Raw genomic sequence first — 14,914 nt, forward strand, 5'->3', positions numbered from 1 at the left:
CATCCAGGGAAGCTGGCATCCAGGGAGGCAGGGGATGCTGGCCCCGGGGATGAGGGCATCCAGGGCTGTGGGCATCTGCATGTGCAGCACTCAGGGGGCAGGGGATGCTGGTCCCCTAGGACACAGGCACCCAGGGTGCAGGAGACACTGGCCACCAGGATACGAGCCCCCAGAGGGGCAGTACCCAAGATGTGGGTAGGCAGGAATGCAGCACCATGGACGCAGGCACCTGGGGAATGCAGGTCCCGAGGACGTGGGAGCTCTGGTGGGGGGGGGGTGTACAGGAAGGTGTGAGCTGCCCTTGCTCGCAGCCTGCTCCCGCCGCTCTGGTTCGGAGGGTCCCTCAGTTGGTAAACTGTGGTCTGTCTGCTGACATATTTTCTGGTCCTGTTCACACTGCTACGAGGTGCTTCCTCCTCCAGCTGCGGGGCAAAATTAGGGCGGAGGTTCCTGGGAAGGCATTGGGGTGGAGGGAAGTTGTGCAGCTGCCATCAGACCATCATGAAGCCTCCGTGTTTGGGGAACTCCGTCTTTCCATGAATCCCATGGCCTGTTGGGAGCTGGTGCGAGAGCTGTCCCAGGCCATGTCACGCTGCAGACACGGCCACGGGGGACGGTGCAAGTGCTGCATGTCCTGGGGGCTGGACGGGCATCCCCAGCTGAACCCTCCCCAGATGTGCCGTGCATCTGAGCGGGCACAGGGCAGGCTGCACCGACTCCAAATCGCCCATGGGAGCCGGGCCTGGATACCTGCGCTCTTCTGGAAGGAGCCCAGCATGTTGTGCACAGACCCACGGGGCCACGCGGGCTGCGGCGCCTCGTGGACCAGCCTCGCACGCCACGGCAGAGTCGGCGCCTGGGGCTTCCCTTCGAGAGCCCGCAGGCAGCGGGGGCAGGCGCTGCAGAGCCACACTCAGCCACAGCAGTGTTTCTCTAACAGCCAGATCTCAGCGTTTGGAGAAGACAGACCGTTAATGCAGCCGTCTCCATACGCACTTCTCTCTGGCTTGTTCAGCCATCCCAAGGGGGTCAACACAACCGTCTCCCCATATGTTCTCCTTTTAAACTGATCTTGGATGCTTCCAGGCTTTGGCACTATGGAAGAGAAGAAACTAACTTTGCAGGTTGGCTGTAGAGCAAGTAAAATCTTTATCAATTTGGACGTCCGTTAACAACTCTTAAGTGCTGGCAGAGAAACAGTTTGTCTTGAGCTTTTCTGCTTCCTGTTTGCTTGCTTTTTCTTTCCCAACCCATTTCCTGTTCACCCACGCTAATACTGTCAAATCCAGGGGGCCCAGGAGCCCCAATTGCCCAAGGCCAGACCCCCCTCCACCGAGCTCCCTGGCACCAGGGACGTTTGGACCAGCTGCCTCCCGGAGGAGCCCCTGTGCCGAGCTCGCCGGCAGCACGGTGCTGCCCGGGGCAGGCTGCCACGTGTGCCACATTGCACACGTCAGTGCTGCGAGTGGGCAGAGGGCTTGCTAAAAGCCTGCTGGTTTTGCTGGTGCATGGACCGGTCTGGACATCCAGTGCCTGCATGCTGCAGGTAGCCAGATTGCATCGCCTTCAGTCACTGCCTGAGCTCTGTTTTAGAAGTAAACCGAGATCTATCTGTGCACCCTCTCAGACGTACGTGCTTGCTCCAAAGCAGCCTCGTCCCTGGCTGTTGGAGACCTGAGCTGCACATCAGTTTCTGTCTTGCCACATTTTTGCCTCCCTTCTCTATTCCTGCTGTTTTCCTGTGATGGGATTGCTCCTGTGGACGCTTTCTCCATCCCCTCACCTTCAGTTTGTTCCTGCGTGTCCCCAAAAGGGTTTTTTGTTCCAGGGTGAGAGGATGGTGAGTTTATTCCTGCTCTTACCCCAACCTTTCGCAGCCCCAGTGCTCCCCTCCTGCCTGCCCATGGCCGACAGCGCGTCCTTCTGTCGACGGTCATGCTGGCTCTCGGCGCGGGGCCCTGGACCTCACCGCCTTGCTCCCTGGCACTGGCAGGGCTCTGCCCGCTCCGCTCTGCCGCCCGCGCTTCCCCGGGTCCTGCCTGGGCTCTGCTCCTTGGCTCTCCCGCTCCTGTCTTCTCCTCTGCGGGACCAGCCGCTCCTCTCGCTTTCAGCTTCCTTGCTAGATGCCGCCCGGCTCCCTTCACCCTCCAGGGCAGCAGCCCCCCCTCGACACCGGGGCCCTCCAGCAACCAGCCTGCTGGAGCCGCAGCCCCCAGCGCTCGTGGGGGGAGGAGGAGCCCGAGGGCCGGGCCGCGTCCCACCTCCCCGGGTGCATCTCCCCTGCAATGCTAAGCCCATCGCACGCAGCAAGAGGTTCCTCGCAATGCGCCCTGCACCGCGCCACGGGCTCGGGCTCGGCATGTGCCCACGCCGCGGGCACGAGGACCCAGCGCCTCCTCCCTGGGCGCCTCAGAAGGGCAGCAGTAACGTGGCTGAGGGTTAATTTTGCTCTCAGCCTCCTCTCATTTTTATTCTTTGCCTGCCTCTCCTCCATCCTATCAGCTCCTCTCCTCTCCCTTTCGGTCCGGGTTTGGCAGCAGCCGTGATTCACTGCTGCCTTGGGAGCTCCGGGGAGGGGACGTCGTTCCTCTGCGTCAGCYGCACACATCCTGGGCTGGGAGCCCCGGGACCGGCTTTACGGCAGTGCGGGCACAAATGCGGCCTGCCAGCACGGAGGAGGCCGCGGGAAGGAGCTCCGAGGCCACAGGGCAGCTGCTCGCGCTGCTCTCAGCCAGGGGGGCAGAGGGCTGGAGAAAGCACCAGCTTCTCGGGGGCTGCAAGTGGGGAGCACGGCGGTTCCCGTGCAGCAGCAGAGGGGGATCCAGGCCTAGGGGAGCGCCCGGCTGCGCTCCTGGCTCGAGGGATTCCTTCTCCCTTTTCCTGACACTGACTCCTGGGGCAGACACCTCCGAGCGGCCTCCCTCGAGCCGCTGCCAGGAAGCGGCTGCAGCCAACAGCGCTTGCCCCGGGCCAGGGCCCAGGCTGGCTGGCTCGTTCAGCATGGTGCTGGGGCAGGGTGCTCCCAGACGGCTCCTCCCGACTGTGCTTCTGCGCGGAGAAGACCCCCATGGGCGCAGGCTCCTGCTTCCTGACTCCCTCCCAGACCAGCCTGCAAGAAATGCAGCGCTCAAGTGCATTTCCTGTAGGCCGGGGCAAGGTGCAGGAATGTCTGAGCGTGGCTTTATCACCCAGTCCTGCCTCCCTCCCAGAGCAGATCCACCTCCAGGCTCTGCTGGGCTCCGCTCCGGCAGCGCGGAGCCCTGGCTCTCCCTTCTCTGCTCTTGCTCCAGCCCGAGGCTGTTTCCTGGCCATGCACTACAGGACACTAACGCAGACCCCAGCGAGCTCTTCTCCGCTGACGCGAGTGACCGCAGGTATCCAGCGGCGAGAGGCTGCTGCTTGCGTCTCGGCCCCTGGATGATTTAACATCGCCATTAGCTGCGAGCCGGAGGGCTGAGGATCAGCTGCTGCTTAACCCTCCATCTTCCACTCCGATACAGCAGGGCTCAGCGCGCCGCCTCTGCTCCCCCCGCAAAGTGGTCTTTGGCTCCTGCTGAGAAATAACGCGGGAAGTGGGAAACGCAGCCAGGGAGCAGCCGCGGTGGCCTCCGGGGCTGCGGAGGGGGCAAGGAGCCTGGCGGCCCAGTGAGTACGTGACTGCCGGGGAGCGAGCGCGGCGCCCTCCCGCACAGGCTGCCGCGGGGAGCGGGGGACTAATCGCTGTCACTGCTACGCCCAGGCAAAGCTGATGCGCGGCACAAAGCGAGAGGCTGGAGATTGGCTCCTGCTTTGCGTCACCAAGGAGAAATGGGAGCATAAAGAGTTTTTTTCCCTTCGTTTTTATTCTCTCGTAATCGCTGTCCAAAAATAACCCGCGCTTCCTCCCTGGGGAGGGCTCTGCATTAGAGCCTCGGCTCCCTCACCCCCCCTGTGCATTAGCCTGACAGCTGCTAAATGAAGCTATTATCTTATGCCACATCATAACCTTTTATCAAAGCACATTTCCAGAGCGCCCGATTACTTTATTGGATTGTGCGGGGAGGCGCCTGGGTGCACAGGAGGCCCCGGGTTTCCGGGGCAAGGCGGCGGGTGCCGCGGGGAGAGGGCATTTCCCCGGCGCAGCGCAGGGTGCTGCACGTCGCTGTCCCTCCAGCCCTCCGGACGCCGGGGCAGGTCCCCGGCACGGTGCCTTCAATTCCTCGTGGAAAGGGGGGGGCCTGGAAGCAAACTCCGGCAGCAGCAGCAGCAGCTCGGCTCGCGGAGGCTCCCGGCGAGCAGCTCGGGACACGCCGCCGCTCCGTGTCCCGGTGCTTCCCGAGCCTGGCGCCGAGACGAGCCCCGGCTGGATGCGGCCGCCCCCGCGGCGGCTGCACGGCGAGGCCGGGGGGGCCCCGGGAGGCCACGCGCGGCGGGTGGGCTGGGGAACACGGGCCGGGGCCGGGCTGGGGGTGCCGAGCGCAGGAGCCTGCACGGGGAGCCTGCACGGGGACCCTGCACGGGCCCGGGCTCCCCTCGCCGCCGGGCTGGGGCGGCAGCGGGGCTGCCTCGCAGCGTGGTTTGCTGCCCCGCTGTGGATCAATCCTGAATAACCAGCACCGAGAGCAGCGCGCTGGCGCTGCCCGGGGAGAGGGTGGAAGCAGGAAGGGTTTATCGGGACACGGCTGCTCCTGCCACCCGTAACCCTGCCCGGCGCTGGGGCTGCGGCGGCCTCCCGCCGGCCGGGGGGCGCGGGCGGGCTGCAGATGATGTGCTGCAGATGTGCTGCAGATGTGCTGCGCGTCCCGCGAGTGCCAGCAGTGAGCTCCCCCACAGCCAGCCGCTTCGGCGGGGTCTGGGTGCTGCCCCCCATCGCTTTCTGAGCGCCCCCTTCCCAGCCCCCTTCCCTGGCGCTGCCCGCTGGGCCGGCTGCAGGCAGGACGTGAAGGACGGGCAGAGCTGGTCTGGCAGCACAGGGGGGTTTCCACTGCCTGAAATCCTTCCCTGGCACTGAAATTCAAATAAGCGGCAGAGGAGAGGGTGCAGTTTACCTTCCAGGAAATTAAGCAAACCCCCCAGGCACGTTGCCGCAGAGGCTGGTCCCCACTTGTGACATGCAAACCCGCATGGCGCAGGGGGCGGAGGGGAGCGATGCTGCACCGGAGCAGCGGCGGCTGCCAGGCTCCCCCAGCCTCGGCGAGAGACCCCTGTCCCGCACGGACATGCTGGAGGGTGAGCTGAGCCCAGAGCCCGGAGCGTGCAGCAGGCCAGGCCGTTGGGCTGCCTGTGGTTCAAATCCCTGTGAACGTAATTCGGGCAATTAAAAAAACAGAACAATTTGTATTAAGGTTATACTGAATGCTAGAGCTTCCCACGGAAGTACTTCATCATGTTCAAAAATATTTAATCCCAGCAATTTTCACATTGTTCTTATAAAAACAGACATGTATGAAGGGAAATGAAATGCTTAGTACATTTTTGGCACATTTTTTTGTTTTTTCTGTTTTTTTTTTTCTTTAACCTTTACAAATTACAAACACACATTCATTGTTTTTAAAGGAAAAAAACTAAGTCTCAGCTGTACACTGCAGAGATGCACTAACCATCCCTAAACTAAGACAGACTCCAGGACATGGTCATGGTTACAACCACTGGCAGCCGAGGGGGCACCGGCGCCTGTCGCCCTTCCCACGCCAGCTGCCCCGGCAGCAGGAGCCGGCTTGCCCGGCACGGGGAGCAGGGTGGCGATGGCCAGCTCCGGCAGACACGTGGGCCCCCGCGGAAGAGTACGGAGGGACTTGGGCTGCGGCTGCTCAGCCCCCGCCAGGACCGGATTTTAGGGCTGATTTTTCCCTGTTTGCTGCCCGGGGTTGTGCTGGAGCGCAGCCAGGCGGGCTGCCCGCCTCCCTGTCCCCAATGCGCCACCAYGCTCAGCACCCGCCGCTTTTCCATGCAGGCTTGGCCCAAGCCAAGTGCAAACCTCGAGGACTTTGTTCCAATCTCCGGACCCTGGCGGGTCTGGAGGGGACGTGCCGGCTTGGCCACTTCCTGGGCCCGAGGKGTGTCCTCACCCCGTGCTGTGCCCCCTGCACGCCGCGGGGCAGCGGGAGGGCAGGYGTCCCCGAGCATCCCCGCGCACGGGTGAAGGCAGCGGGGGTCCCTCGTCCGTCACGGTCACCCTGAGATGCGAAGGGTCCACGCCGCCCTTGGAGGGACTCGGATTTTCTCGGCCGAGGTGGTGGTGGATGTCGCCGAGGAGAAGCCGCTGGTGTGAACCAAGGCGCGCCAGCTTCTGCTCCRCTCCTGTGGGGTTCCCGGACGGGGCCGCCGAGGCCAGCTGGATGTCGCTGATTAGCGCTTCTCCGTGGAGCTGCAAGTCCCGGTTCCTGTGCCTCTCCGCACTCCAAAACCAAGGGGGCGAAGCAAGTGGCCTGCACCTTGCGCGTGCCAGGCGCTGTCCCCTCTCCCGGGCACACTGCCCGGCAGCTTCCCTGAGACGCGTTCCGCTCCCGGAGCAGGAGGCGCTCCCTTCGCCTGAGAGCACCCRGCTCCGGGGGCCGGGAGAAGGCGCCGGGAAGCACAGGAGGGCTCGGACAGCACCCGGCACCGCTCTGCCCGGACACCCTGGGGCAAACTCTGCACCTGAGACAGCTCTTAGCAATCAATTGCAGGCTCTTGCAATGGAGACATTTTTAATTTTTAACAACATAAAAACCGCAAAATCCCTCTGTGCGTGGCCAGTGCCGGTGGCAGGGGCGCGTTGCCGTGCGGAGCCGCGGCGGGACACCCCTGCACCGCCCCGGCCTCGCCGCGGCACAGAGCTCTGCCCCTCCTCGGTCGCTGCCTGCCCCCGGGGTCCGGGCTGCCCGGAGCTGTGCCACACACCTACCGCAATTTAAATAGAATAAATACAGTGAAGAAAACAGTAAAATCTTCAATAAAGAGGCAAAAGGAAAGACGACAGTAGGTCCGGGGGTCCAACCAAACTCCACATAGTCTCTGGATTAGTTACTGAGGAAGTTCTATGAGAGTAAATTAAGTTCACAGCTGGCGACTCTCTTATCGCTGTCTTTATATCGAAACTTCGTATTCTCGCGTTTCCTGAAAAGCAGAAAAAGCAGTTTTAGGGCAGCAGCTGGGTTCCCCCTCGGGATGATCACCCCATTGCCGGGTGCCCTTCTGCCCCGAGGAAGCGGGACCCAGTCGCAGCCCAGGAAGGCTGGGGGGGTCCCAGCCCGGCGGCTCCGTCGTCGCCACTGAGCCCTTGCTGGCGTCCGCACTCTGCTGTTAGAAAGCTTTGCCTAACGTTGGAGTCTCCCTGCAGCTAAGCCCCCTTTTTTTCTGACCTACCACCGGATGTATTGAACAGATCAGTCCCTTTCCTTTTTTGCAGCAGCTGCTTTTTCTTTTTTTCCCCCCGTATCCCCCTCAATCTTCTCTTCTCCAGCCTAAGCAGCCACCTGTGTTCAGGCTTTCCTCCTGAGCCTCTGCCCCCGGCGCAGTGTGCTCCTGCAGCCCTGCGCTCTCGGCACAGCCCCGGGGATGCGTCGCTGCACCGAGCCCTTCCCCGTGCTCCTGCAGCGCTGCCGGTGCTTTCGGGCTGCCGCAGGCTGCAGTGCTGCTCCCCCGTCCCAGCGCGCTGTTGCCTTTTTCAGGGTGTCATAGCGCCGCTGAACCGTGCTCGACTGGTGACGCACTGCAGCCCCCGGGACCTTCCCCGTGCGATTGCCCCCGCACCGCACCGGCTGTTCCCCTTCCCGGGGCCCTGGGGCTGAGCGTTTCCGAGTAAACCCAGGATCRCTGAACTGCAGCCTAGTGCAACGGTGCTAAACGGCCCGACGGGACTCTCTGACGTCTGCGGAAGAAGTGCTGCGCAAGAGAGGGGACTGAAGTCACACCGATGTCACGACTCTGAAAGTACCGGATGATTCGGTGCAGTTGGCCCACGCACGTTTCCCGTTGTCACCCCAAACGTTCACAAGTCCTGAATCCGGCYGCAGACTGCCGGCGCCTGGCTAGTGACCCGGGACTAGCGAGCAAGCGGTGCGTTTTGAATAACGTCTTCTGACCRGTGCGTATTTTGCTTTCGGGTTGCTAAGCCTGCTCTGGGGCTGGCTTTTCCYGGCTTTTCTCTTCAAACGCGACGTGACGTTTGCGCCATGCAGGCCGTGTTCCCCTGCGCCTAGCCGTTCTGGGCTGCAGTGCTTTAAGTACGGCGCCAAATACAGGGAGAACCATGATAAACCGCCTGATTTGGCAGCGCTGCCCCTGCGAGCGGGCTCACGCTGAGCCCCTTCCCCTGCCGGCGCTCGCACCAGCCCGCGCTCCGGGGCAGCACGGCCCGGGCCCCGCGGCCACTCACCCCTGTCTCGTAGATCGGGTTGTCGAACTCCGTTTCCACCGTGATCTGGCTGTACGGGTGCGAGTACATGAGGGGCAAGCGGAGGCTGGAGTAGTACCTGCACCTGGGCCGGGAGACGCCAGGGTCACAGCCGGCCCCGTCCTCCCGGCCGCCCCCTTCCGCTCCCCGCGGCGCCCCGGGAGCCGGCGTCGGGATGCTGCGCGGCAGCTCCCTGCCCTGCTCCCGAGGACGCTGCCCCGGGTTTGCTGCTGGCGGGGCCGAGCCACCGGATCCCGCGCCGCGGCGGCGGCAGCAGCTCCTACCTGGTGATATAGATGTACGCTCCCCCCAGCAGCAAGGAGATGATCAGCACCGGGATGAATATGGCTAAGGCCATGTTGCCCCCCTCGAGCGACGTCTCTGCGGCGGCTTCTGCTACTGAAAGGACAGAAGTCCGTCACGTCGGCGCTTGCTAAGTGCCCCATGACCCCCCCGCTCTGCCCCCGCTTCGCCCTGCCGCGCTGCTCCGGCCCTTCCGCTCCCCGCGTCGCCGTGCGTTATTTGACCTGCCCGTTTCAGCCCGGCCACGTCCCTCCTGCCACGTTGCCGGGTTTTGTGCGGAGGGAGCGCAGCCCCACGCGGGGCGCGAGGTCCGCAGGGACCGAGGGTGCCGGATGCTGCACCAGCGCGAGGGCCGAGCCAGTGCCGCCGCTCCGGCACGGCACGGCACGGCACGGCATGGCACGGCACTCACCTTCCAGAGCATGTTCGAAACTGTCTTGATTCACTGGAAGAGAAATGGGGAATTACTGGCACGTGTCGGGGGGCTTCAAGGCACCGGCGGCTTTCTGGGGAGCGTGAAGAGCTCTGAGCTGCCCGACGCGGCTTTGCTTTCCCTGCCTCGGGCCGCCCGGGAATGCCCAGGCCCGGGGCGTCTCCGCACCCCGTCCAGTCCCAAACTGCGCTGCAAACTTCCAGCTTCCCATACGCTTCCAGTCCCTGTGGACCYGCGCAAGGGGACCCGTTCCCCGGAGGACTCGCTCCCAGGGACGGGGCATCCAGAAGCAGCGAGCGGCGAGCGCCGCGCTGCCCGTCGGGGGCCCCGGGTCCGCAGGCGGCCGTGGCCGCGAGCRGGGTGCCGCCGCCGCCGTGTGCCGCACCTTTGCAGATGGGGAGCGGCCCGCTCCAGTGGGACGGCTGGCCCAGGATGCACTTGATGGTCACCTCCCCCATGAGCTCGAAGCCCTCGTAGCACATGAAGGTCAGGGACTCTCCTGGCAGGTAGAGGCGTTTATAAAGGATTTGGTAGCCGTTTTCCGGCAGTCCTGGGTTATCGCAGGCCAGGGACTCTTCAGCTGAAAAGGAAGATGTGCCACGGTGAGCCTAAAGTGTTTTTAAAGGAAAGAAAGACCTGGAAGACAGCAGGGAAAGTAACTCCCGGGATGCGACCAAGTCCAGCTTTGGAGGGACTCGGACCTTCTGCGCCRCCCCACGGGGCTGGACAGGGTCTCGGCTTGCAGGAAAGGGCTTTCCGCTTCCGCAGGGAATCCCCCCGAGCTGCAGGGCAGGAGCGGGGGAGGAAGCGCGGCTCGGCGCGGGAGCGACCCCAACTCACGGACGCAGTGCGGGAGCCGCGAGGTCCAGATGGGCGTCCCCGTCTCGCGGCTGTAGCACGTCAGCAGCGAGCTGCCCTCCAGCACGAAGCCGGCGTTGCACGTGTACTGGATGGTGGTGCCCACCAGCAGCACCGGGTCGGAGATGAGGCGCGTGGAGTGCTCCACTTCGCCCGGGTCCGTGCAGTACATAACTGCGGAAGAAGAGCTCCCGTGAGGCCAGGGTCGGCGGAGCCCGGCAGCGCGGCGCGAGGGGCCGCATCGGGCGCGCTTACTCTTTTCRCAGAAGGGAGGGTCGCTGCTCCAGCTGAGGTCCCACTGGCAGGTGAGCGTGTCGCTCCCCACGATGTCGTAGCCCGGGTCGCACTGGTAGGTGATCTTGGCCCCTCGCACCAGCTCCGTGTGCGACGTGGTCTTCCAGCCGTTCTGGATCTCGGGCAGGTCCGAGCAGGAGTCGTTGCGGGACACCTCTGCGGCCGAGGAGAGACCCGCCGTCACCCACCGGAGCGCGGCCCCCCCCCCCCCCCCCCCGAGCCGCTGCTGCCGAGCGTGCACCTGCACGCACGTCTTCCCTCCGCGTGATTCCTCCCTCCCGGAGAGCTTTCCAGCTCTGTGCGCAGCCGGCGGCACGGCCGTGGCAGGCAGCGGGTGCCATGGGGAGAGGCCGGGGGGGGGAAGCGCCGGCGGTGAGAGCAGCGCGCAGCCGTGGGGAGCGAGCGCCCTTCCTGGTCCTCGTCCTTCCCTCGGGCACCAGGCAGCCCCGTTTGGCCGGCATGGGCGCGCTGAAGGACGACGCGGATGGACTTTTCCAGACATAGGTCTGAGCTCCTCCAAAGCAAGGAGCTGTGAGCTGGGAATGCCCTTTTCGGGAGCCCACCAGTGGCTGCCGTGACCTCTCCCAGGACGATGTTTCAATGCCAGYGGCTTTGTGCCTGACCAAAGTGTTGGGGGGGATCCTGCACCCACATTCCCTGCAAATTTTTCTCCCTGCTGCACTGCTCTGYAGTTGCACTGGGTCAGACCAGGCTAACAGGGACTGAAAATGCTGGTGCCCTCTTGCAGAACGAGCCTGGAAGAGGGGAGATGTACGGGGACACCCAGGAACCGACCGACCCAGAGATCCGCAGCAAGGCTGGGATTTCTCTGCAGGAGCTCGCTGGGAAATGCTTTGGGATATGGGAGGAGTGCTGGCGTCTCTCAGCAAACGTCCCAGCTTCCAAAACGGGCACTTGGCGACCACGGTGCAGCTGCACGCTGTGCCCCGTCTGTGCTGTCCCGCGGGGCAAGGCAGGGGCAGGCAGCGCCCCGCTCCCTCCTACCTATGTAGTTCATGATGAATCCTTGCCCCTTCCCAAAGATGAGCCCGGCYGGGTCCGAGTGGAACTGGATGGTCAGGTCAGGGCTGGAGGAATAGAGTTTCTGGGGACCGCTGCTGCCCACGAACTGCCCCAGGACGCGGGCGGTGAGCTCGTCCCCGTCGTAGATGGTGAGGATGTCGCTGTTGGTGATGTTCAGGCTGCAGAGGAGAGTTCGGTTAGGGAGCAGCTCGCGRGCGAGGACGCGGCGGTGCTGGGCGCAAGGGGCAGTGGAAGCAGGCACCTGCCCTGGCTCTGCCGCAGCGTCGAGCCCAGCACCGAGCCCCATCCCTGGGCTCCATCCCGGGAGCGTTCGGCAGGGACGAGACTGGGTGCTAGAAGTGCTGTCGGCTCTTTGGGGCAGGACAGCTGAAACCCTGTCATGGAGTGACACCAGCAGCTCACAGCCGGTGCCCACAACCCACAACCCCRTCCCCGAGGCGTGGAGAAGGCGACTCCTGGTTACAGCAATTGCATGCAATTCTTCGGGGGCGGCAGGATGCATTCCCAAGTAACGGTCTTCCCACACAGGTTTCTCGCACCAGAAGTGATTAAATTGCTCTATTTCGGGGAGCAATCCCAGCGGAGCGAGGAGGTGCGGCCCTCCCCAGGATTAGTGCCTGGGCCTTGCCCGGGAAGGGCCGGGCCGGCTGCCGGATGGCGCAGCCGGGGAYGGCGACTTCGCCGCACGGCTCCCACGGCCGCGAGCCTCTCGCCAGCAGAGAGCAGTGGTCTCCCAGGGATGGAGCCCGCTCGTGGGCAGCAGGAAGAGCCGCCCGCTGCGGGCGAGCGCGGCAGCCTGCCGCTCCGCAGGGTGTGCATCTCCGCGGGGTCCCTGCCGCCGGGCGCTGCGGCTCCTCGCTGCCGGGTGCAGAGCACCCGGGGGGGGCTGGTGCCACCCTCCCGCTGCAAAGGGGCTCTGCGCCCCCCGCGCCCCCCGGCACCAGCAGCGCCAGGCCCAGGAGCAGGCAATCCCTCCTCCCGAGCTGCACCTGGAGCCTTCCCATCCTGCCACCGGTGCCAGCCTGCCCGCCGGCACGCTCCTGGCCCGCGTCGGCACACGGTGCCGGCCGGCCGCRGCTCCAGCGCTTCCCCTTGCCCCAGCCGCCGCTGCAGCACCTCGCTGCGTGCTCAGCTGCGTGGGTAGCAGGGCTGGGGGGGACCGATGGGGTCAGCCCGGCGGGGGGGGAGCGCTCAGACGTCGCCTTCCCCTGCACGGCGCTGCCCTCCCCGGCACGCTGGCAGGGCTTGCCGGCACAGCAGCGCCGCGGCAGCAAGCCGGCGCCCGGCTCGCCTGCACCCGGGCTGCCAAAGGGGGCTGGACAGCACGGGTGTCGGGCCGGGACAGCAAGGATTTGGGGCTGCAACACCATGTCCTTCGCCTCCCCCTGGGGCAGAGGGGCCGAGGGGGAAGCACCAAACCCAGAGGCTCCCGGTGGGTCCRTCCAGCTGTGCAGGCACATCTGGGCTAATGAGGGAAGCAGGCCGTGCTCGGCCACCGCGGGAGCCCTGTCTTGCCCGTCGGCCCGGCTAATGCAGCCTTGTTTGGAGACGCCTGAGCTGATCCCCAAATGTTTTATTAAGAATGTTCTTGGAAGGCGCCCAGCTAATCCCCACGGCGAGCTGACATTTGTAGTAAATCTCTGCTTTCTGTCAAACATGATTTTCGCGGTGACATTTATGTTTGATGACTTCAGATCGCATGGCCTTCAGTTCTGCTCAGCCCGAGCCCCCACAAAGCTGGCAGAGGAGCACTGGGAGCTCTGACTTGTGATTTTCTACAGAAAGCTTTAAAACCTTTATGACTCTAAACCCATACTTGAAATACAGTATCTTCTTGCAAACCCAGAATAGCATCGACAGAGCTTCTCTTTGCATTCACCGCGTTATCGTGCCAAGAGCTCCCGGCACGGCCCGTGCTGGCAGACGGAGCTGGTGCCCCGTCGACCACCCACGTGTGCGCCCACGCTGCTGCGCGCCTGGACGGAGGCGCTGGGGCTCGCGGAGTGACTCCGCTCCGCTGCCCTGCAGCTCCCCGAGCCGCCACCAAATCAGCGCACGAGTGGGCTGACACTCGGGCAAACTGATGCACGTGGAGAAGAAACGTCGGTCCCACAAGAGGACCGACGAGGAGGAAAATAGGGAAACCCTGCCTGGGTGTCTGCAGAGGAGCAGAGCGGCGGTGCTGCATGGCCGGCTGGGCTCAGCACCAATAGGGCAGGACGAGCGCCCAAGTCCTACTCACAGCTGGATGTCCAGGAAAAGCCGCTTCTCCTCGCCGACGTGGACCCTCCAGATGCAGTCCTCTCCCTCCGTGTAGGGCTCCGGCCAGTTGGGGGACAGGATCACCCCGGCCACGGCGCTCAGCTCCCCGCCACACGTGGCTGCAAGAGCAGGGACAAACATGGCTCAGCCCTAGCCCTGAGGGCTTTCAGGGTGCAAGGTGCCCTGTGCTGTTGCGACCCGACCCAGCGCTCTGCATCGCCCGACCTGGCGCCCTGCATCACCCGTGCAGGGCCCTGCATTGCTTGACCCGGCACGCTGCATTGCCCATGCAGCACCCTGCATTGCCCATGCAGCGCCTTGCATTGCCCAACCCAGCACTCTGCATCACCCGTGCAGCACCCTGCATTGCCCAGCCTGGCGCCCTGCATTGCACATGCAGCACCCTGCATTGCCCAGTCCGCTGCCCTGCATTGCACATGCAGCACCCTGCATTGCCCAGTCTGGTGCCCTGCAGTGCACATGCAGCGCCCTGCAGCGCCCAGCCCAGCACCCTGCGTCGCCTGCGCGGGACCGCGGCAGCAGCCACCGACCTCGGCACAGCGGCTCGGTGTCATTCCAGTACGGGTCCCGCATGTTGACGCACTCGATGACGGCGGGGCCCTGCTCCAGGGAGTGTCCCGGGTCGCAGGTGAACTCCACGGTGGTGCCCAGGTTGTAGGTGGGGTCCGAGGTGGTGAAATTCCCATTTTGAATGTAGGGCTCGTAGCAGTGGCCCCGCTCGAAAGCTGCGAGAGAAAGACTGGGTCAGCGGTACGGGCGGTATGCCGGGCGCGGATCCGGCTGGGAGCGCACTGCCGGCCCTGTGTCCATCGGGAACCTCCCTCCATCCCGGCCCTGGCGCCCGCAGCACCCGGCTCCCAGCATCGGCTGTGCTGGGTGCTCCAGCTCTGCAGCCCCCTCCGCTGGGAACCTCCCTCCATCCCTGCCCGCTGCCGTGGCGTGGCAGCAGGGCTGCCACCGGACGGCCTCTTTCATGGCGTTTTACAGGCAATTAGGATTAAGAGCAGTTTGTCTGTCCTGAGCCACACGGGCTTAGCCAAACCCCACTCCTCCTGCGTATCATCATCTGCAATGCACTCGCCATGGTGCCAGTTTCGGTATTTACTGAGCAGTCTTCCCTAGGATTAGAGTGTGTTCCTGAGCCTGCTCGGAGATGCGGCGCCTCCAACAGATTGATCCTGACGGTGGGACACATCTGCACGACGACCGGAGCAAATCCGCGGGAGCGCCCTCGGAGGCGCCCAGCGCCCCTGCTCGCTGCGGGAGCTGCCGGAGTGCAGCCCCGCCGCGGCGACACCGTCCCCTCGCTGCAGTAGGGAAGGGCTTCGGCAGGGCAGATCCCA

At 64.4% G+C, this 14,914-nt stretch overlaps 1 protein-coding gene across 1 annotated transcript in view; it reads right to left on the reverse strand.

The window, feature by feature from the left end:
* Positions 1–6,917: 6,917 nt before the first annotated feature.
* The window catches only part of SEZ6L (seizure related 6 homolog like), a 28,586-nt gene continuing 20,589 nt past the window's right edge, over positions 6,918–14,914 (reverse strand). Inside the window, exons 8-17 of the mRNA XM_026060377.1 lie at positions 14,102–14,296; positions 13,531–13,669; positions 11,250–11,446; positions 10,206–10,400; positions 9,933–10,124; positions 9,478–9,672; positions 9,072–9,104; positions 8,641–8,755; positions 8,339–8,441; positions 6,918–7,077 (exon numbers count right to left, since the gene is read on the reverse strand). Of these exons, the coding sequence (XP_025916162.1) occupies positions 7,048–7,077; positions 8,339–8,441; positions 8,641–8,755; positions 9,072–9,104; positions 9,478–9,672; positions 9,933–10,124; positions 10,206–10,400; positions 11,250–11,446; positions 13,531–13,669; positions 14,102–14,296 (1,394 nt within the window). The 3' untranslated portion in view covers positions 6,918–7,047. The remainder of the gene's footprint in view (positions 7,078–8,338; positions 8,442–8,640; positions 8,756–9,071; positions 9,105–9,477; positions 9,673–9,932; positions 10,125–10,205; positions 10,401–11,249; positions 11,447–13,530; positions 13,670–14,101; positions 14,297–14,914) is intronic.

This window comes from Apteryx rowi, unplaced genomic scaffold, assembly GCF_003343035.1.
Source record: "Apteryx rowi isolate R43461 unplaced genomic scaffold, aptRow1 scaffold_168, whole genome shotgun sequence".
NCBI lineage: Eukaryota > Metazoa > Chordata > Aves > Apterygiformes > Apterygidae > Apteryx > Apteryx rowi.